The following is a 22,713-nucleotide window of genomic DNA, read 5'->3' as shown; positions in this document are numbered from 1 at the left end:
GGCTAGTAACACCCAACTTTAAAAAATGTCATTTTAAAGGATATGACGATCTAATTTTAAAAAGATGTCATTTTAAAGGGTAGGACTATCCAAATTTAAAAAGGTGTCATTTTGAAAGGTATGACGACTCAACAAAATACAATTGCAACTATGAAACGGTTCACAAAGTTACTTTGGACAAGTATCAACAATGAAACAGTCCACAAAGTTGATTTGGACAAGTATCAACAATGAAACGGTTCACAAAGTTGGTTTGGACAACTATCAACAATGAAACGGCCCACAAAGTTGGTCTGGACAAGTATCAACAGTGAAACAGTCCACAAAGTTGGTTTGGACAAGTATCAACAATGAAACGGTCCACAAAGTTAGTTTGGACAAGTATCAACAATGAAACGGTGCACAAAGTTGGGTTGGACAAGTACTGAAAATTGGGTATCAACCCATTTATTTTGAAACTTGTTTTAACTTGATTAACGCCAACAACTAGTATTGTACAAAAAAAGAATCACTATTCTTTCTCTTTCATCTGAGATTGATTTCAAGGTAATTCCTATGGATTCAAGTGGTACCTCAAATGTACTCAAGTAGCAAGAAGATTTGTTCATATTGCTTCAAAAAAAAGTTTTGAACTAGACCTAACCTCATGTTTCTAGTGCCCTCACCATAAAGAAAGTCTCAATTTGCACACCTTTAAAGTATTTTGATTTTGGGACAATTGACAAAATCAACTTACACTCGAAAAAATGTTCAATGCATGCAATTGTGATACCATAGGCTTGACCTTTAGGTAAATCTCTACATTTTGAAAATTTCCTTGAAGATAATATTTTTAATGAGTGTTGGGTTTTCTATGTCCGGGTCCACATTGAGGATGGTTAATCTTTTTCTTGTTGTTACTCGTGATATTGTGGCATATTATGCCCACTGTGAACACCTGTTTTGAAAGATATAGTTCGCCTCGGCGTAGTGTTTATCCTTGGCTCTTGTAGATTGTCATGGCATAAGAGGGTGCCAATGGTAGTTGGTGTTTGTTAAGCTTGAATGGCCACTTTGACTCGTTTAGAGGCATAGTGCCCATTTAGATACTAAACTTGAAATGATACTTTTGCAATTTGTTTTCTCTACTTACATCAGGAAAATCCTTTTCCTCATTTTTAAGAAATTTGTTTCCCTAGAGAAAATATTTTTCAAACATTTATGACAAATCAACCAAACATAAGAAAATTACCAAACACACCCTTAGAATGATTTAAAATGAGGTAATAATTGTATCCTTAATTTTCTCGATTATAGATTGCTAAACATAAATAATTTTATTTAAAATATGATACGATTTTAGAATCGTGAAAATTAATTATTTTCACAAGACATCATATAATATTACTTTAATTTAAAACAATATACTTGAATTCATGAATAGATAAGGGTGCAACTTTTTCTCCAAACTCTGCTAATACAAGATATTATATGCACTATGAAGAGATTAAAAGAGGAAAACAAAAACTTAGGATCAATGTTGGTCAAGTCATTCTTCCTCTTTCAAGTACGATATATATCATTGTATATATTAGTGTGCGTTGGGGTGGGTGGGATTTCCTTTTCACGCAAGTCAATTAATTGAATTATATTCTATACTTTAAATTAAATACTCTAATAATTAATAAATCATCTGCAGGAAGATCTATCTTTTCGATTGTGTACGTACTTAATAATATTATCTTAAATGATTTCATGACAAACACTTCAAATTATTTGTGTTAATGGATTTGTTAATTATTCCACTAATGACATAATTAGGTAATTAAATGCCATTTTTTTATTGTATTAGATGTAAAAAGTGACAAAGTTATATCTGGCATTATTTCTCACGCCCAAATTTCTTTTTAATAACTAGTATAGTTATATTATAGACATTGAAATCTGTGTCACGGGGTAATAATTTATAAAGCAATGCATATTGCTTGATGAAATGACTGGTAATAACCAACATGGGTGGTTGTGGTGCACTGGTGGGAGTGTTTCACTCTTAACCAGAGGTCTCGGGTTCAAGCCCTTGGTATGAAAAATATCATGTTGGGAGCGCCACCCTCGAATAGGATTTGCAGTGCGCGATCCTGATTTAGTCGAAATTCCAATTTAGGCTCTAGACACCAGATGAGAAATAAAGGAAGAAGAAGAAAAAAATGGCTAGTAATAATGTAGTAGCAATTACGAAGACTAAACATTATAAAATCTGCAATATGTCATACATGGTTTACCTATAGGGACATATGCATATATTTAATTTATTTACCTCTCTCCATTGTTTTTTATAATCCACGCATCGTATGAGTATATATAAATGTTTTTATATTTCAACTCATGTCTTGGAGGAGGGCCCGTTTCCTGTCTTTCAGAGCGCTAATGCGGTCTCGGATCCGTTGTATGGTTGTAGCCACAAGTGCTATAGGGAATAGGGATTCGTTTATCAACTTATTTCATTTCACATAGTTCAGGATACACTTATTGGGGAGGCAGGTGCTCCCAGAAGGCATCCAGGGTTTGCTACCATCGGTATCTATGTTTTTCATATATTTTTTTAGTCTTTCAGCAGTCGCTGGTGTCACGCCCCGAGCCTACACCCTGGGCGGGACGGGCACTCGGAGACCATTGCTGGTCCTAAGTGAACCCTTGGCCTGACTTTCTTAACTCAGCGGAAACCTAACTCAACAGAATAACTCAATGCAATGGAAGGTCATACAACTACTCAACTGATAAAATCTGGCCAAAAAGGCAACTCGAGTCTCAAAATAGAATATTTACATATATACATAGGTGAGAGACTTAAAACTAACTGACTGACTGTCTATGAAGCCTCTAAAATACTGAGATGGATGTTGGGACAGACCCCGCAACATCCTAATAAAACAAAACTTAAGAACGCATATAACCGAGTCCTCCGAAAAGCAAGAAGGCTCACCACTGACTCTGGAGTGCTCAGCTGGATCAACGGCGTACTGAATGCTGATCCTGGGTATCTGCGTCTGCATCATAAAACGATGTAGGCCAACTGGCATCAGTACATGGAATGTACGAGTATGCGAGCTGGACCGCTAAACAACAACTTAAGCTTGAAAGGGATACAAAAGAGAACTTACCTTGGCTCTGTTCAACTCATGAATAACTAAACTCAATATAAAGCAATGAGACACATGCAATATATATAAAGCTTGTAAAACTATTTAAAACATGACGTAAAAATCATATTTATAATATCATGAAAATATCATGCTTCCTTTCAAAGTCTACTTGTGCAATGCATGAATGAAGTCCCATGCCCCCATCCACACTAAGCAGAACTTCTCGAGGAACCAAGCTCTTTCTACTGAGGGAGTTCTCTAACCGACAGCTACCACTACATGTATAAGTAGTGACACAACGTTTTACCTCACGTTGCCCAAGGACCATCCTATACCTTGCCATCGATATAGGACCTTACTTTAACTTTTGCTTAATGGATCCACTAGCTTAACTTTCGTGATCATTTAAAAAGTATGATCCGAGAAATCCCATGTTTGGCTACATGGTTCTTATGGAGAGTTGAGTTAATATGAACTCGTGTCCCCAATTCGGTGCTCAAGACTACTCCCAAAAATACTTTAGCTCATAAGTGTTTTAAACACATCTTTCTTTAGTTGAGATAATTACTCAAAACTTAGCCCGAAGGCACTTGAAAACTCTTTCTAAAAAGAACAAATCAAAACCGTATTTTTAATATGATCATTAATGACTCGGGATATTCATACTGCTTAAACATTGATGGTATATCTAGAGACCATACTGTTTAAACATTGATGACATACTCAATTTGTCATACTAATCATATTTTAGAAACTCTTTTGCAAAACTCATCTTTTCTTTTTAAAAGAGATAGTGCTCAAACTTCTCAAAACTCTTTTGGAAATCTCCGTTTCCTCTCAACTTAAATGTGAAAACACTTATAAACTTCTTTGGGAAATACTTAGTTCCCTAATTACTTTTGAGAAATGAACTCAACTCTTGACTCTTGACTTAACTCGAAACTCTTAACTTAACTGAAAACTCTTGACTTAACTTGAAACTTGAGACTCTTTACTTAACTTGAAACTCTATACTCTTTACTTGGAACTCTATACTTAAACTTGGAACTCGAGCCTTAAAATGAAGTTAAAACGTTCAATGAAGACTCTTGGAAAACCTTAAATACTTGCTTTGACTTACTTACTTCTAAGCTTGACTTCACTTGACTTGGAATCTAACTTTCCTTGAATTGAAATTAACTTCACTTGAATTGGAACTAACCCTTGATAAACCTTCTATAATACCCAGCCAACCCCAAAAATCCTCTCAATTGCTTAAGATTAGTAAGGATGGGCCATTGTTGAACAATCTCAATTTTCCTAGGGTCAGTAGATACCCTTTCAACAGTGATAAAATGTCCCAAATACTCCACTCTGTGTACACCAAAAGTACACTTTGACTGCTTAGCATACAACTCGAATTGCTTCATTAGAGCAAACACAGACCTGACATGAACAATATGATCTCTCATACTTTTACTGTAAATCAATATGTCATCAAAAAATACCAAGACTGATTTCCTCAATAATGGTTTGAAAACAACATTCATAAGGCTTTGGAAAGAGGAGGGTGCATTAGTTAAGCCAAATGACATAACTAAAAACTCATAGTGACCCTCATGAGTCTTAAAAATTGTTTTATGTGTGTCTCCACTAGCCATTCTCAACTGGTGATACCCTGCCCTGAGGTCTATTTTGGAGAATACTACAGCTCCACCCAACTCATCCAGAAGATCTTCAATTATGGGTATAGGAAACTTGTCCTTAATAGTCAATTGATTTAATGCTCTATAATCCACACAAAGCCTCCAACTCCATCTTTCTTTCCCACTAAGACTACAAGAGATGCATATAGACTGGTACTATGTTGAACGATTCCTTGATCTAACATATCTTGAACCAATTTTTCAATAATGTCCTTCTTAATACCTGGATACCTATAAGGTCTCTTGTTTACAGGGTTGGTAGACTCCAAGAGGGGTATCCGATGATCAAATGGTCCTCTATAGGGAGGTAATGTAGTAGGAATTGCAAATATGCTAGCATATTGATCAATTAAGACAGACAATTCTGGTGATACAACCATGTCTTGATCAACCTGAATATTGTGGCAACTGAGTACTTTACTACCCTCTTGTAGCAATGACATTATGAAGAACGTCTTCCCCATCTATCTTGTTCAAGGCCCTTGCCTTAGTTGCCTTAAGCTGACTACTAGCACCTCTTAGCACATGTTTTTTGCCCTGATACATACACTCAATGGTTCTATTGCTGAAGTCAAATAAAATTCTGCCCAAGGTGTTCAACCACTGAACCCCCAATACAATATCAACATTTCCCAGAGGTAATAGCAAGAAATCTGAAGCAAAAATCGTTCCCTGTAAGAGCCACTGAAGATTTTTACATATAGAGGCAGTTTGCACTTCTTCCATCTGCTACACTAATTGACTGCTCCAAGATAGGATTAGCCTTACAACCTAACTTCTTGGTCAATGAAGTTATAGATACTTCCCGTATCAATCAGTACTTGTAAGGGCCTTTTTTCATGATAACCAGTTACCCTTATTGTCTGATAGCCAGTAACTCCCGTAAATTCTTGCAGGGATATGGTCATGAATTCATTTGTCTCCTCCCTGACCTCTTGCTCAAACTCCACCAATTCAAATTCTGCCTCATCTTCAATTACATCCACCAGAAAGATTTGTTTCTTTGTTTTATAGATGTGTCCAACCACATACTTTTCATCAAAAGAAAAACATAACCCTTTGGCCCTTTTTTCATCCATTTCTGCAACAGTTAACCTCCTTCCAGGGTTATTTCCATTGTACCTGTTAACTCTACTCCCATTTGGTTCAAAAGGCTTCCTGAATGTAGGGTTTGATATGAAAGGCTTCTGAAAAGTTTGAGGTTTAAAAGTGGTTGGAGTAGATAAAATGGCATGTTGGGGTTTGTTATTGGTTTTCAAACCCCAAGACTGAGCTTGAGCTTCAAAGACACATTCCTGCAATCTAGCAATTTTATAGGCTTGCATCAACGTTCTTGGATTCTGAATTCTTACCGATTCGTTTAACTCTGGCTTCAACCCCCCCTAAAAAACAACTGATTGTATTTTCAATTGACAAATTCACCCCAGTCAGTAGTCTATCAAATTCAGCCTGGTATTCCTTAAGAATGCTAATTTGCTGCAGATTCTTGAGCTCCTCCATTAGGTCTTCAAACCCTTCCCCAAACCTCTCACTCAAGGCTAGCACATATTCAGTCCATGTAGGGTCCAAAACTGCATTCCTAGACCTTAGATACGACATATGCCAAGCAATGGCTTCCCCTTCTAAATGGATGGAAGTTACCCTTTTCATCCATAGCAGAATTGGTCTATTTTATACAACCAAGTTCGCAAATCAATCCAGAAAATTTAGGAAATTCCAATCGTGAATATCAAGTATAGAATTACTAGTAGGAAGAACTCCATTATGCATTTCTCTGGGTCGATTCTGATGTGGGCATTCTATCGAACACCTTCTGGCATTTGAAGATTCCACTCTATTAGGTTCTCGTTCTCTTCCTCGAGTATTCATGTATCCAATCACCTCCTTGATTTCGAGAAACTATTTATCTGTTTGCGTATTACGATCGTTAATACTAGTCATACCTTCCATCACTTTCTGCAATTGATCCTGAATTTGCAGAAGTCTAGCATCCATATCTTCCATGGGTCTTTCTTGATTCTTGCTTCTGGTCATAGCCGTGTTGAGGATAGCCTTGCTTTGATACCAATTGATGCACAAACAATGGAAATCGATAATCGGGTGGATAGTGTTAATCTAGGAACAGTAGTTCGGAAAAGAGGATGGCTAAAACAGGGGAGTTCCGAGTGTTTAGCTTTGAGAGAAATAGTAGGAAGGAGAAGAGAATTCTTATTATGTCAATCAATGAATGATACTATTACACTTGAGATCCTTATATACTATTGCAACACAATTCTGTACTATTCCATTAGGCGGGAGCTGTGTAACTAACTGGTTTAACAATACAACTAACTATTTGAATGATAGTTTTAACCAACTTGCCAGCTCAACAATATGTTCGTCAGTCTTGTATCAATGTATTTGAAGCCCTCCAACTTTAATTTAGGTTAGAATGGTTTTTGAAGATGCCATTTTTACCTTTAACATGTTGTGTCATTGTTTCATTTTATGCATGTTTTATTGATCTGTCGTGGAGAAAAAGTTCTAGCATCATGTAGTGATGCATTCGCACTCATGGCATTTTCCCATCCAATAATGGGTGTTGAAGTCAGCGTTGTGTATGATTGTTGGTAATTACTTACTTTCAAGCATTTTCTTTGAAGTTCATAGGAAGAGTGAAGGTAACAAGACCAATCAGTCTACATGAATCTATATTGTTACACTGTATAGTTTAGTTACTTGTTGCTTCTTTTACTAAGTTTAGACGGTGAATGCAATGACTGACTTAAGAAAAGTGTTGTTCTGGTTTGTCTTTTTAACTCAAATAAATAAATTTCAAAGTGAAAAATCTCTGCTAACTTCTTTTACTGTTAGTTGATAAATCAGATGGGAAGGTTGCTTATAGGAAGGATTCCCTTTGTGGGGACGGCCCGGGCTCACTAGGTGGACAGAGAAAGGTCACTACAATTACATTTTATACCTTGCACACTTGTATATTTGTTATATGCTTTGCTTCAGTCTAACGTTCTCCAGCATAATGGTCAAATATACAAATTACATTAGACATTTTTTAAAATTTTCCTGCAGTTCCATATTGATAGATGAAATAACCATCAATACACTTTGCATTTTCTAGGGATTGGGATGAAAGAAATGGGTTAGAGAGTGAGATGCTCCGGAATATTACACGTTAGAGAGTGTATTACACTTTTTGTGCCACAACTATATAAAGTGTCTAAGTGTTCAAATTCGAGAGGGTACAAGTGTTTAATAGGTTCAAGTCCTAGCCTCCTAGTTGAGGTGTCTAATTAAGTGAATTATGCGGACAACTTTAAGGGGCCATGAATAACTTAAGCCTCGTATATATATGTTAGGCTATTGGTCAGGCACATGTTTACGATTTCAAGTTATAAATATCAATATGGAAGATAAAAGTACATATGCATCATTACAAAACTCTAATATGCAAAAAAGTAATTAAGACAACTAAAAGGACAAAATATAAAAAAATCCCAAGGAAAATACAGAAATAAAATATGGAGAGGTTAGAACCCGGCTGTGACAATTCAAAATATATGGATAACAATTTAAAGATAAGGATGACAAGTTGTTGAATCATCATTAATTGCTAAACTCCTGCATCATGGTGTTTAAATTTCACTATTTCATGCATAACATCAATGTTCTTCATCGTTCTTATAATTTGTGGTGTTTAAATACAAATCTTTCGCTTTTGACGCAGTTAATCCATGTGTTTCAGTCATATCCAAATCTTTTGGATTACCTCCATATGGGAGTTCCCATTCAAAGTGGAGTAACTGTGCCAAAGGAAGTCCAACATTAGCTAAATCAAATTATATTTCTGGACACATTCTTCTTCCTTCACCAAACGGGATAAACTCAAAGTGATTTCCCATAAAGTCAACCGAAGAGTTCTCGAATCTCTCTGGTATAAAACTTTCAGGATTTTTCCAATTTTTTGGATCTCTTGCAAGTGCCCATGCATTGACAAGTACTCTAGTATTATGAGGAATGGTGTGTCCATCTATATTTGTTTTCTCCCTACATTCCCTTGGTCCTATAAGAGGAACTGGAGTATGTAGCCTTAATGTTTCACTTTAGGTATGTCAACTTTTAAATGTCTTCTTCACCATAGTTTTTCTTTCCCTTAAAAACTTTCCTCACTTCACTTTGGGCCTTCGCCATAACATTTGGGTTCATCATCAATTCTGATAATGCCCAAATAATAGTCGCAGATGAAGTTTCAGTTCCAGCAATAAAGATGTCCTATAATAACAAACAAATAAATTAAGTCAATTGATTCGATTGTTCAAGTAGCTAGAAACCTTAAAATGAACTTCCAAATTCGAATAGCATATCCAGTGAAACCCCATAAAATGGGGTCTGGGAAAAGACTAAAGATAATAATGAGATGAGAGAAAACTTACTGAAATAACAGCTTTAATATGGTCATTTGTGATTGGAAATTGAAGTTCCGCATTCTCTTTCACCCTAAGGAAAACATCAACCAAATCTTCATCTCCAAACTCACCATTTCCCTTCTTCCCAGCTGCTTTATTTTCAATATGTTCATTAATGATATTTTCCATAATTGCATCAATCTTTTGATGTGCTTTCACCAATCTAGATTTCACACCACTTATATTGTGAAGTAACTTCCAAGAAGGGAACAAATCAGCCACATCAAATCCTCCAGCAAAGACAAGTACTTCCTTTAGAATTGTTATGAACTCGTTTCGATCTTTGCATATTTTTCCAAAAGTTGATCTACAAGTAACACAATTTGTAAACTGAAAAACTTTTTCCGTCATATTTATTGTAGAGCCCTTTGTGGAACAAATAGATGAAATGAGACTCGAAAGCTCATCTTGTCGAATTCCACTAAAGGACTTGACCATCTTCGCACTAAGAAGTTCAACAATACAAATTTTACGCATTTGTCTCCAATAGTCACCATATTGGCAAAATGCAACGTCTTTATTATTGTAAAATATGATGTTTGTGGATACAAATTGTGGCCTATCAGCAAAGGCGAGGTCATGAGTTTTTAAAATTTCTTGTGCAATAGTAGGTGATTATATGACCACAACAGGAACTTGCCCGAGTTGCAAGTATATAATAGGTCCATATCTTTGCGATAAATTTCTAAGAACGCGATGTGAAAGTCCTCCTCCGATCAAGTGATGAAGATTTCCAATAAAGGGAAGTCTCCATGTCCCTGGAGGCAATCTTTGTTTTTTGTTTTTACTCCATTTTCTAAGTAGAATTATTACAAGGGAGGACAAGAAGAGGAGCAATGAAACTAAGTTAAAAAGAGAAGAAAACATTTTTAATATTGCTTTCAAGTAACATTAGCTCATCTTATATTGGCTCCTTATTATAACATTGAATAGTGTGAGTACGTAGGAGATTCTTCGACTTCACGTGATAACGATAACGATAGTAAATAAATCCTAACATGATAAAATTAGTCTTAAAATATGATATATATATAAACAAGTAATAATCATTTAATTTAATCCATAACTTAAAAATATTTATTTAACTTATAATAAAAATGAAATCTTATTTAAAAAAATGCAATTTATTTCTAGTGATTTTATTTCTAATTTCTTCTGTATTTTCTTTTAATTAATTTTGTTTATTTTAAAAATAAATCAGATTATACAAAATTTAATCGATTATATTTCTATAACACATAAGGAAGACTCTGAAACCTAATGAAGTTCTAGTTGCACGGAAGTTCCTATTTTGATATTTCAATTTTTGGTATTACTTTTTAAAATAAGGAAGGATGTGAATACATGAAATTTGGAGGAAATTTAAAAGTTCTATATATTAGAAAATATTGAACCATAAGTCAAACGGCAGATGGAGCGAGAATTTTTTACTGCATTCACCAGAGAAAGGATAACATATCCTATATAGTAGTAAAGTCTTATTATTAAAACTAAGAAAAAAAATTCTTGAATTAAAATATTCTATTAATAATTCACGTAAGAAAGAGTTTTATGTTTCAAAAGTCTTACCATGATTTTCGAGGACTTATATGTGAATATGTTGTTATCTTTGTGGCCTAATGTTGAAAATAAGATATAAACATACTTTTATCATGATCTTTTAAAGATTCATAACAACCCATATTGAAAGACTAAATACTCTGATTTTTTTATGTAATTTGAAATGAGGTTAGCCCTAATTGATAAATGGAAATATAAAGTCTGAAAATTGATATATGAAGTTAATATTATTTTACATTAAATGACTTAATATAAAAACAAGATATGGAAAATTGTAGAAATAAAATTAGCTAATATATATATATATATATATTATTCATATATAGCAAAGTTACAAAGCTATTGAGGTCGCAAAAACAGTTTTTTTAGCCACAATAAGTTGTTTTTGCAGCAATAAATATGTATAATAACAAAGAGTGCTGAAATCTTTATCGACATAAGATAAATGTCATTCGATCTAATATCGCTATACAAACATTTACAATGAATACTAATTGCCTTTAAAAGAATATATTTAGCAATAATGAAATTATTGCTATTAATTAATTACCGCTAAAGATCACTTTTAAGTATAGTGAGTGTGCTAAATCATCAATGTTTAATTTTTAAGAAAAAAAATCAGGATCTAATTTCAGGATTGATGTATATCATTTATGAAAAAAACACAAAAGATAATCTAAATCTTATCGTATGTACGTACACATGACATATTGTAAGCCACCGTGGAAAAAATGAAGAATGCTAAACAGATCAAGATAAGAAAATATAGAGTCGTCAATAGGGGCTAGGCCCGTTGGGCCTGCCTGGCCTAACTCAAGATTTGATAAAGTTGGGCAACATTTTTTGAAGCCATTTAAGAAAATGGCTTTTTAGCCTGGCTTAAATAAGCCTGTCGATTTGTGGGGTTTGAGAAATATGGATAGGGCCGGTCCGTGGGCTAAATAAAATTAATTAAAAAATAAAAAATAAAATAGAGTATTAAAATTAACAAGAGTCTAAACTCAAAATCAGTTTAAAATTTGAAATATTATAATTTAAATACAAATTATGTTTATAAAATACATATTACGTAAAATAAAAATTCCCTAAAATTTCTAGGAATCAATACATAGGCCGTAGACTATGGAATATTGTCATAGTTTTTTGTGTTTTATTATGATCATTGGAAAATAATTTGGTTTATATTTGTAGTTAGTTATTTATGCTTTTACTTGAAAACAAACTTAATAAATATTATAATGATAATTTTATTTGTGGTTTGATTAACAAGTAGTAACACTAACATCATGTAATATTATCTTGTCGATATTTATGATAATATTTTTAAATTATAATTTAATTTTAAAAATTATAAAAAATATATTTTTACGTTAAGAGGGCTGGCTCGACAAGCCCGTAGCCCACATACTTCTGGGTTGCGCCGACTATTTTTTGGCCTACACCAAAAATGGGCTAACCCGACCTGACCCGTCAAATTTCAAAGAATATATAAACTAGCCCAGATAAGATGGGTCAGCCCATATTGACAGCTCTAAGAAAATATAACAACCTTTGTCAGCCTCTCAATAATAGTATGAGAAGGTGATATCATCTTAAATATTTATTGTTAGTAGTATCTTGTATAATGACGTTTAAATTAACATTATTAGAGGTCTTGTTCTTTATCGGTGTATATAACAAATTAACAACCATAGAGTCACTATTAGCAAAAAAAATAAAAATTGGATATCGGATTGATTTTTTTTTAATTATAAACTAATAAAGTGTATTATTTGGGATTCAAACCCCCATCTTCACTGTAGTAGGATATATTTCTACATGTTTTTTTTGGTTTTAAACTGTTTATATTAAATTTATTTACACTCTTTAATTTTACATTTTCATGAAAATTTCGACCTACCAAAGTCGCTTTATTATTATTTTTTTTTTTTGTAAAACCCTCCGAGCTCTAGATGTTGATTTTTGTAAAATAAAATAAAGGAAAAAGGGTTTGATGTATTCCTTAATTTTGTTATTTAAAATTGATATATTTCTCGTTATTAAAGTGACTCATTCATACTCTTACTGTTATACAAATGACTCATATTTTTACACTAATGAATGAAAGAAAAAAAAAATAAGAAACTCAAATAACGATAATCATAATAGATCATTTATACCCCTACATGGATTTAAAAAAAAATAAAATCATAAAAATAAATTCAAAATTATTTTTTTTGCTTTTGTTAGATGAAAATGGTATATGCAATGTGTGTCATTTTTGTAACAATATGGGTATATATGAGTCACTTTTGTAACGATAGGATATATATGAGCTAACAAGGAGTATAACAATTCTAAATAGCAAAGTTGAGGGGTGAAATAATATCTTTAATGGTCACTCAACTAAAGATTTGTCACACAACTAAGGATATATTGTTTTCATAGAACAATTATTGTCATCATCAGTACTTCCCTTTGTGTTGCATTCAATAATTGAATTGGATGTTTTTGAGATCTTAGCCAAAACTAATGATACTTAACTTTCTTCTTCTCAAATTGTTTCTAAATTGGCTTGCAACAACCCTATTGATGCAGCCAATAAGATAGTTGTTGAGGCCATTCAAGCAGTGAAACCTAATCATACTCATATCTCTGTGGTTATTTCACAATCTGATTTGGTCATGTTGGCTCAAACTTCCGGAGGCAAAGAGCATTCTCACTAGGAGTTTCGAGAGCTCGCAACTGAAACTTGATTCAAAGGCATTAACTTTATATGTTGTGTGTCTAAATTTTGGGTCATGGAATTCTATAAGTAGCTCTACCTTTATTATTTCACTCTAAATATCATCTATTAATTATTCTCTTTTTTTTTTTTTTTTTGTCCATTATATTTTTTCTAGTTCATATTAAGTGAATTATTGGGTCTTTTTCAATATAATTTAAAATAAGTGAATTGCTCAAAGTTCAAGAGAATTAATGAAAGTTTTTTTTTCATATTTATCATTTATTTAATGAACTTCTTTTAACATTTTTCAAAATTTTCATATTTCGACTAGAGGGAGTATATACAAAACATATATTTTACTCTCTCCGTTTTACAAAGAATGGTCTGGTTTGACTTGACACGGAGTTTAAGTAAATAAAGAAGACTTTTGAATCTTGTGGTCCTAAATTAAAGTTATGTCAAATGTACAAAATTGCCCTAAATCTTGTGGTCTTAAACATGCCACGTGGAAAGCAAAAAGTAAAATGTTACCAAAAAAAGAAAGAGGTCATTCTTTTTTAAACTGACTAAAAAGGAAAGGAGGTCATTCTTTGTGAAACGGAGGGAATACTTGTTTTACTCTTAGCATTAATTCTTTATTCCTCAAATCATTTTTCAGACCTAATAATAAACTCTCAATGTCCACTTTTATTTGTCATGTTACACTTTTCGAAAGTCAATTTGATTAATTATCAAAGTTAAATTAGATTACATTAATTCGATATTTTAAACAAAAAATTTAGATATTCAAAAACTATGCGAAAAATACTATAAATTGTAATTTTTTGCATCAATATGATGAAAAAAATACATTATAAAATATTAGTCAAAGTTCTTTTCGTTTGACTCTAAAAAGGAAACCACAACAATTAAAAGTTGATGGAGGGAGTAGGTACTAGGATCCGGCTCCCCTCCATTACACCTTCCCTCCATTTCGTCAAGTACACCTCTAGATGAAAGACATGTGTCTTATTTAAAGTCAAGATTATATTATATTAACAAATATCATAATCATAGTTAAGTCAACTAATTTTAGAAAACTACTCTCCAAAATTGGTAAGAATTACAATATATTCCATACAAAATTTGATATTTATTAATATCATTAATTTCATCTTATATTTTTATACTTCAATATTAAATTGTTTGATATTTAAGGTGAAAATCAACTAAATAATTTTCTGTACGAGTAAACTTTATTCTTGAAATATTATATGTGAAACAAAAAACAAAAGTGAAGACTTATCAATGTTGAAAAAAAAACCATAAAATAAAAGAACACGAAACAAAACTAAAAAATAAAAAGACAAAAGTTTTTTAAAAATTAAACGATACCAAATTATTCCAAGGAGAAAATGTGGCTATTGTACGTTTGAAGGGAAAAAAAATATACGTTTTTTAAAATATTCTTTTATCTTCTTTTTTGTGTGAAAATAAATAAAACATTGTTTTAAATGCAAATATTTTTGAAGACTATTATTTATCACAATTAATATAAACATTTCATGTTCTACAATTTTAATATTTAAATATAAAAATATAAGATGAAATTAATGATATTAATAAATATAAAATTTTGTATGGAATATATTGTACCTTTTACCAAATTTAGAGATTAGTTTACTAAAATTAGTTGACTTAACTATAGTTATGATATTTGTTAATATAATATAATCTTGACCTTTAAATTTTAAATAAGACACATGTTTCTTATCTAAAGGTGCACTTGACAAAATGGAGAGAAGGGGTAATGGAGGAGAGCCAAATCCTAGGTACTATGGTAAAAATACTTATGGCAATTATTACTTCTTAAATTGAGTGCAAAGTTTAAACTGGACAATTAAAAGTAAACAGGGAGTACATACTGTACTAATTTTCTACTTTTTCCCTCTAAAGTATAATCAATAAGGGATTGTTTGGTAGGTGGTAAAGAAGCAATTTTATAACTGATACATATATAAATAATAAAAGAATTATTATCTTATGCCGGATAAAAGATGAAATAATTAATATTCACATAATTAATATATTCATAATTAATATCTGCATAATTTTAACCCAACTTCCGAACAATCCCAATTGATTGATCAAACACCCATAAAAATTTGCACCTTTATGTGGCTTCCAAGAAGAAGATAAAGGGCAAAAATGTTTATCATCGAAAATTAGCTATTTTTCCAAGAACAATTCAAATAGTGGTTGAACAATTAATTCACAAACGAAAGAGTGACTATGTAGATGGCTTTTGTTATACTATATATTGCTCCCTTTATTTTAAGGAAAAAATTATCTAAATATACAATTTATTTTATTATATTCTCTAGAATTTTTTATCATTTGAAAAAATTATAAAAATTTCTACTAATCTTCTATTTTCAATACATTACTTTACAGAGTGTATCAATCAGATATATCAATTTACGTGATGTATCACTCAGATACATAACTTTATGCGATATATTTGTCATATACATCATTATATGTGATGTAGCAGGACGTAATACATCACTTTTACGCGATGTATCAGTCGGATACATCACTATACGCCGATGTATCGAGATATTGGGTAATGTATTTGAAACTGAGACATGATGTATTAAAATGTTGTGTGATCTATATGAAATTGGGAATGCCGATGTATCGGGACATTTTGGAATGTATCCGGATTTCATAAAAAATTTAAGAAATTTTTATAATTTAAAAAGAGAGTAAAAATATGATATAATTAAATTTTAACACTATAAAATTTATTTAAAATTCCCTTATTTTAATTTGTTTGTTCTATTTTAATTTGATATCGAATAATCGGTTGAAAAAAGACGAAGATCACCATTTTCATTGTGTAGGGACAAATTTTGTGCTGCTATTCTGACGACTTTGCTACAGTATCTATCGAAAAACTCAAATATTTATTTATTTATTTTTTATTCAAAGATATTGATGGATATCTCCTCGTAGATGATGGAACTTTTTGAAAATCAAAATCTAATTAAATATATTATATTGAGAGCTTCTCTCTTTGTGAAGTAGATATAATTGTTTTAATTTTTCCCTTTTGAAAGTACCAAGAGATGTCTGTTGATAAATTAAATGGAGTAATAAATGATTATCTTATCTTATACTTTCTCCGTTCCTATTTAATTGTCTATTTTAGAAATGACACACAAATTAAGGTAACAATGATTAATATAGTGAAGTTACAATTTTACTTTTATAGTACGATTTATAATTCCAAAATAAATTCACTCAAGATAATTAATTAATGTTGAGAAGTTCATAAATAGAATATTTTTTACTTCTTTAAAATAAAATAAAATAAAACAATAGTGGTGGTGTCAATCTTTAGGTCTTTCATAATTACTTAAAAGGTTTTTCTTTTTTCAGACTTTTATATCACTTGTCTAAAAAGTAATATAAAATTTAGGTGCAATGACCTGAGAGACCCTTTTACTTGGTTTTATTTGTCAGTTGAACCCTTATACTTACGACTTTGCCAACTGAACCCTTAAACTTACTAAAACACAATATTTTAAACACATTTGACCATTGACCAAATTTATGTGACACTAATATTACTGAGATGGAAAAATATTTGACTGCACGAGCCTTAAAGTGAGTGAATATATATTTTTTATATTAAAAATCATAAAAAAATAATTTAAATTAAAAAAGAGAAAAAGCAACCCATCAATCCTCTATCCCATTGCACTCCCTCACTGTAACTTTCTTCTTCCTCAGCCCCCCACCCCTATTCTCTCCTTCTTCCTTGAAACCACCCACCAATCCACCCTACCCCACCCCCTTCTTCTTCTTCTTAACTCCGGCTCCTCACCCCACCTAACCAAATCTCCTATCTCAATCATTTTAGTTTCTTTACTTTTAAAATTTAAAATTCTTCTCTATGAATTTTGGTCGATTTACACACTTTTAAAATTTAGGTTTTCGAATCTTGTTTGTGAAAGATTGAAGTTTAGATAATTTTGAAATCTTGAAGATTAATGATGTTTACTGAAAAGTTGAAAAACTTTATGAAGAAGCTTGAAAAATAACAAATGAGTTTTGTGCATTTATGAAATTAATTCAAAATTATGAAGAAAAATTATTGGGTTTGTGTTGGTAAGCTTTTAGTGTAAAAAAAAATCATGTCAAATAGGAAGAATTAGACCAATTTGACATGAATTTAGTGCTCAATTATGAGCAAATATGAAGAACACGATACCGAAAATTTTAATGTGCAAACTTATTTTTATTTTTAGCTTTCAATTTCTTATGTGACATTTAAAATGACATGGAATTCTACAAAATGACGTGGAATTCCATGTGTAAGCGGTTGTGCTATACTCACACGCATAGAATAAGAAAGGGGTTTAAAGTATTACGTTTTAGTGAGTTTAAGGATTCAATTGGCAAAGTCGTGAGTATAAGGGTCCAACTGACAAACAGAGCCAAGTATAAAGGTCTTCCAGATCATTCTGCCTAAAATTTATAAAGTGATAGAAATATTATAAAGTGAATGATTAATCAGCTTATAAAATTTATTGTGACTTCATATTTGCAGATTTGGTTTATGAGAGAAGAGATGAAGGACATATTTGGTTTCACTGGGCGAGCCAATTTGCTTGCAATAAATTTTAAAGCAACATAAAATAAATAACAATCACAAAAAAAAATGAAAAAGCATGAATATTTTATTGATAAATAGAGCAAGTATAATTTTGTTCCTCCCTTAATTCTTCTAGGTTTCTCCATATGCAAGGGTTGACATATTTCTCGAATTAGGATGATCTGGTTTGATATCGTTATGAATATTTCATAAATTTGTGAAATATTCAAGATGTCTCTTAAGAGAATATATTACTTTTTATATAGACATAAACTAGAGTTTAAGATTGAGTAGCCTCCAAGAACCTTAACTGGAATCAAATACATTCTATAGAGTCCCAACTAGAATGTAACACGTTTTATAGAGTTCTATAATTTTTCAATATCTACGGGTTCATTTGGCTATTTTCTCCAGCTATATCCTAGCCCTTGTCCTTTATTCGAATTTAAAAACAACTTTAGAATTTTCTTAAAATTCAATAAATATAAATTTGTTAACAAAAAGATGAATATGCACCATTTGTTAGACAATATTTGTACTAGTTTTTAACGAGAGTATCACAAATTTAAGGAGTGTGACTGCGTGAGGATTGATAGTTCCACCTAAGGATGGCAAAATGAGTGATTTATATGGGTCTCCACTCATAAGTATCAATTTTAAATGAGTTGGATACCTTACACATTTAAAATGGATAAAAAACGAATAATAGTCATATTACCCATTTAAAAGTGGATAGTCAGATGGGTAAAAGAAAGAAAAATAGTAAATGGCCTGGTGGGGGTGGGGTGAGGTGATAAAAAAAAAACTACAAAAAGATTTTGTTTTAAAGCTTTTAACAAGATACCTATTATAATATGAGTACCTATATTTTCCTATAGTATCCTTTAGGTAACTCATTTTTACTCATTTAAAATATGACTTGGGTCGAGTACTTTATCCATTTTTATTTAGCTCGTTTTCGATCGACTCATATCAACTCGGGTTGTGATAGAAGGAGTTGTGGCACTTTCGTTAGGGGGAATCAGACTAGACTGTCATTGTTCTAGAAGAGGAAGCGTAGGTAGCACATTGAGCCATGTCTGTCTACGGTGAAAGATAGCCCTAAACTGAGGACTCCAGAGATAGTATTTCTCGACCCGCTCATTTGTCACTCCTAATTCCACCTCATGTTGACCCCTAACCGTGACCCTATTATTTGTACTTATATATGAGTGTGAGGATTGATAGAACACTCTGAATTTATAAAGGCAAGAGCAGTACTAGAGGAAATTGAGAAAGTGTTAGCTAATTGATTTAAAGCATGGCAAACATGAGTCAATTACCAATTAGTATTGGCTCAGACAAAGAGGGGAATCTTACATATGCAATGCAACTATTGTCATCATCAGTACTTCCCTTTGTGTTGCATTCAACAATTGAATTGAATGTATTTGAGATCTTAGCCAAAGCTAATGATACTCAACTTTCTTCTTCTCAAATTGTTTCTAAAATGGCTTGCAACAACCCTATTGACGCAGCCAATATGTTAGACAGAATGCTTTATCTCTTGGCTACTTATTCTTTGCTCACTTGCTCCATTAATAATAATAATGTTAGACTCTATGGTCTTTCACCAGTGGGAAAGATGTTTGTTAGTGATAATGAAGATGGTGCATCTTTGAGGCCTCTCTTGGATTTGCTTCAACAGAAAGTAGTCATTAACACCTGGTAATTGCTTTCTCTTATACTATACTTCCATCATTTCAACTTATTTGTCTGATTTTAATTTGTCATCGAGTTTAAGAGAATAACAATGTTTGATATTGTTGTTGAAAGGTAAAAAAAACACTTATTTTGAGAAAAAAGAAGCAAATAAAGCATTTGGTAAATCAGTAAAACTACTTTTAAATGGAAGCAAGAACAGTTTCCTGTTGTTGACACGAATCTAAAAATTTTTGCAAGCAAAATCTACTCGTCATGTTTTCATAGACTAATTATATCATTTCTACTTGTCGTAACCAAAGTGGCTCAATTTTGCCTTGATGGACTTATAGCGACAATAAGTAAATGATAAAATTCAAATTATTCACAAAGTGCAAAAAAGCAAATTAGATCATATCTAACTCCTTTCTATCTATTTTTGAAATCGTAGGTTTGGATTAAAAGATGCAATTCTTGAAGGAGGAGTTCCATTTGAAAGGATGCATGGTGTAAATACATTTGAATATCTTAAGACGGATCACATGTATAATGATGTTTTTAACAAGGCAATGTTTAATCATACAACTCTAATGATGAAAAATATACTAGACAAATACAAGGGCTTTGAGAACATCAAGACTTTGGTTGATGTGGGAGGTGGTCTTGGATCCAACCTAAAGATGATTACAACTAAATACCCAACTATTAAGGGCACTAATTTTGATGTGCCTCATGTTGTCCAACATGCCTTTACCTATAACGGTACCTTTTCATTCTTATATTTTTTTTAAAAAGGCCGATATACTCTTAACGTTGTCATTTAGAGTTGCTATACCTCTTGTTATGAAATTGGGTCATATATACCTTTATCATTATACATATGACTCATATATACTCTACCATTACAAAAGAAGTTCATATATACCCTTCATCTTGTGAAAGTTTACTTAAATTTAAAAAAAATAAATCATGTAGGGGTATATATGATTCTTCTAGCAAAGTTGAAACAAAAAAGTTTAAAAAAAAGTATGTGTAAGGAGGATCAAATATATCCATATGGATTATATTTTTAACTTCCACAAAAGAAAAAGGGTATATGTGAGTCATTTGTATAACAGTAAGAGTATATATGAATCATTTTCATAACGAGGAGTATATCAGCTCTAAATAACAAAATTGAGTGCTATATCAGGCCATTTTCCCATTTTTCTTTTAATTTATTGATACTTATTTTTGTGTTAATTTGTTTGTCTAGTTTTAATTTGGTACGGATATGTTTAGAAGTGTTCCAAATTTTATACTTCATTTTTAAAAAATTAATTATTACAGGGGTGGAACACGTCGCGGGAGATATGTTTGAAAGTGTTCCAGAAGGAGATGTTATTTTTATGAAGGTATGCACGTACCTCAAATTAATTAAAAATTAGTGTGAAAAAAGGTTGTAGAAAAAGTAATTATTTATAACAACTTGTTGTTTCTTCAAAATATTGATATTTTGTGTTTATTTATATTGATGGAAGTGGATTCTTCATGACTGGAGTGATAGTCAGTGCGTGAAGTTACTGAAGAACTGCTATAAAGCTACACCAGCAGAAAATGGAAAAGTAATAGTTGTTGAGAGTATTTTACCAGTAAAACCTAATCATAGCTCTGTGATTAGCGTTTCACAATTTGATATGATCATGTTGGCTAATTCTCCTGGAGGCAAAGAGCGTTCTGAACATGAGTTTCGAGCACTCGCAATCGAAGCTGGATTCAAAGAAATTAACTTAATTTGTTGTGTTTGTAATTTTTGGGTCATGGAATTCTACAAGTAGCTTTACCTCTACTACTTGACTCTAAATGTCATCCATTCATATTATTGTACTGATTTTCTGTTACTTACTTTGTTTCTCTAAAGTAATAATTTAATTATCAAATGCTCTTTTACACTTCTAAAATTTGAGCTTCAAAAGTTCTTCAACGGTAGATTTCAATAAACATTAACTCAAATCTTCCTCTAAATAACTCAAGTTATATATAAGTTGCTTGTTTCAATTTTTTTGATATATTATTCACTCAAAACAATTCGCTTTTGCGATCAGTCAAATTTTAAATTTGAGCTTTCAATTTCTTCTTTGGTAGAATTTGGACTTCCATTTGATTTGTTCATATTATTACTACTAGATAAAATGATTGGTATTTTATTAATTTCTCTTGGTTTTGTTGGGAGAATAACATCTCGAGAAAGAAAATTATGCATGGCAAATTCTCATTTAAAACAGAGGAAGATGATGAAGAAAAAACAGAGGAAAATAAAGTTACATGGCTATATTCAGTAATAAAGCAATAATTGAGCTATTTTAAGTAATAAAAATGACCGAATGATCACTTTGATTAATAATCTCCAGATCATGTTGGTGTATATTATGTATACGTACAGCTTCGTATGTTAGGAGATCGACATAGAACATGATCAAACCATTTTTATCAATATTATCTCAATGTAGTGTACTTCCATGTTTTAGCAAGCTTGATCACTTTAAATTTTGTCCAATCTTGTATAATCACGTATTCATATTCGGATCTACATATATATAAACATTCTTTTTGAGAATGTATTGAACTTTAAATGACGACTCAAAAGCAAATATTTGTAGGCTTCCCTTTCTCCGTGAATCACAAGCACCAATTAACTGAGTTCAAATTAGACATTATTAGTACTCCCGCCTTTTTTTAATTAGAAAAAGTGATCCCGCCATATTTCAAGAATGGACATTAACAAGCTTGATCACTTTAAAATTTTCCTAATCCCTGGTGCATTAGGATTAGGAAACTAATGCACATAAAATTAGTAATAACACTCCGATTAAACTTG

General features: G+C 31.7%; 2 protein-coding genes and 1 pseudogene across 2 annotated transcripts in view; 2 read left to right on the top strand and 1 right to left on the bottom strand.

The window, feature by feature from the left end:
• The window catches only part of LOC125874421 (caffeic acid 3-O-methyltransferase 1-like), a 124,839-nt gene that overhangs the window by 80,567 nt on the left and 21,559 nt on the right, over positions 1-22,713 (top strand). The window lies entirely within an intron of this gene.
• On the bottom strand, positions 8,346-10,139 carry LOC125874439 (premnaspirodiene oxygenase-like; annotated as a pseudogene).
• LOC125874424 (caffeic acid 3-O-methyltransferase-like) lies at positions 19,434-21,770 on the top strand. The gene is made up of 4 exons (XM_049555312.1): positions 19,434-19,883; positions 20,308-20,618; positions 21,186-21,250; positions 21,377-21,770. The coding sequence occupies exons 1-4, from the start codon at positions 19,477-19,479 to the stop codon at positions 21,671-21,673; spliced, it is 1,080 nt and encodes a 359-aa protein (XP_049411269.1). The 5' UTR covers positions 19,434-19,476; the 3' UTR covers positions 21,674-21,770.

Source organism: Solanum stenotomum, chromosome 8, assembly GCF_019186545.1.
Source record: "Solanum stenotomum isolate F172 chromosome 8, ASM1918654v1, whole genome shotgun sequence".
Taxonomy (NCBI): Eukaryota; Viridiplantae; Streptophyta; class Magnoliopsida; order Solanales; family Solanaceae; genus Solanum; species Solanum stenotomum.
Note: the sequence above shows the minus strand (reverse complement) of the source record. Positions and strands in the feature narration are given on the sequence as shown.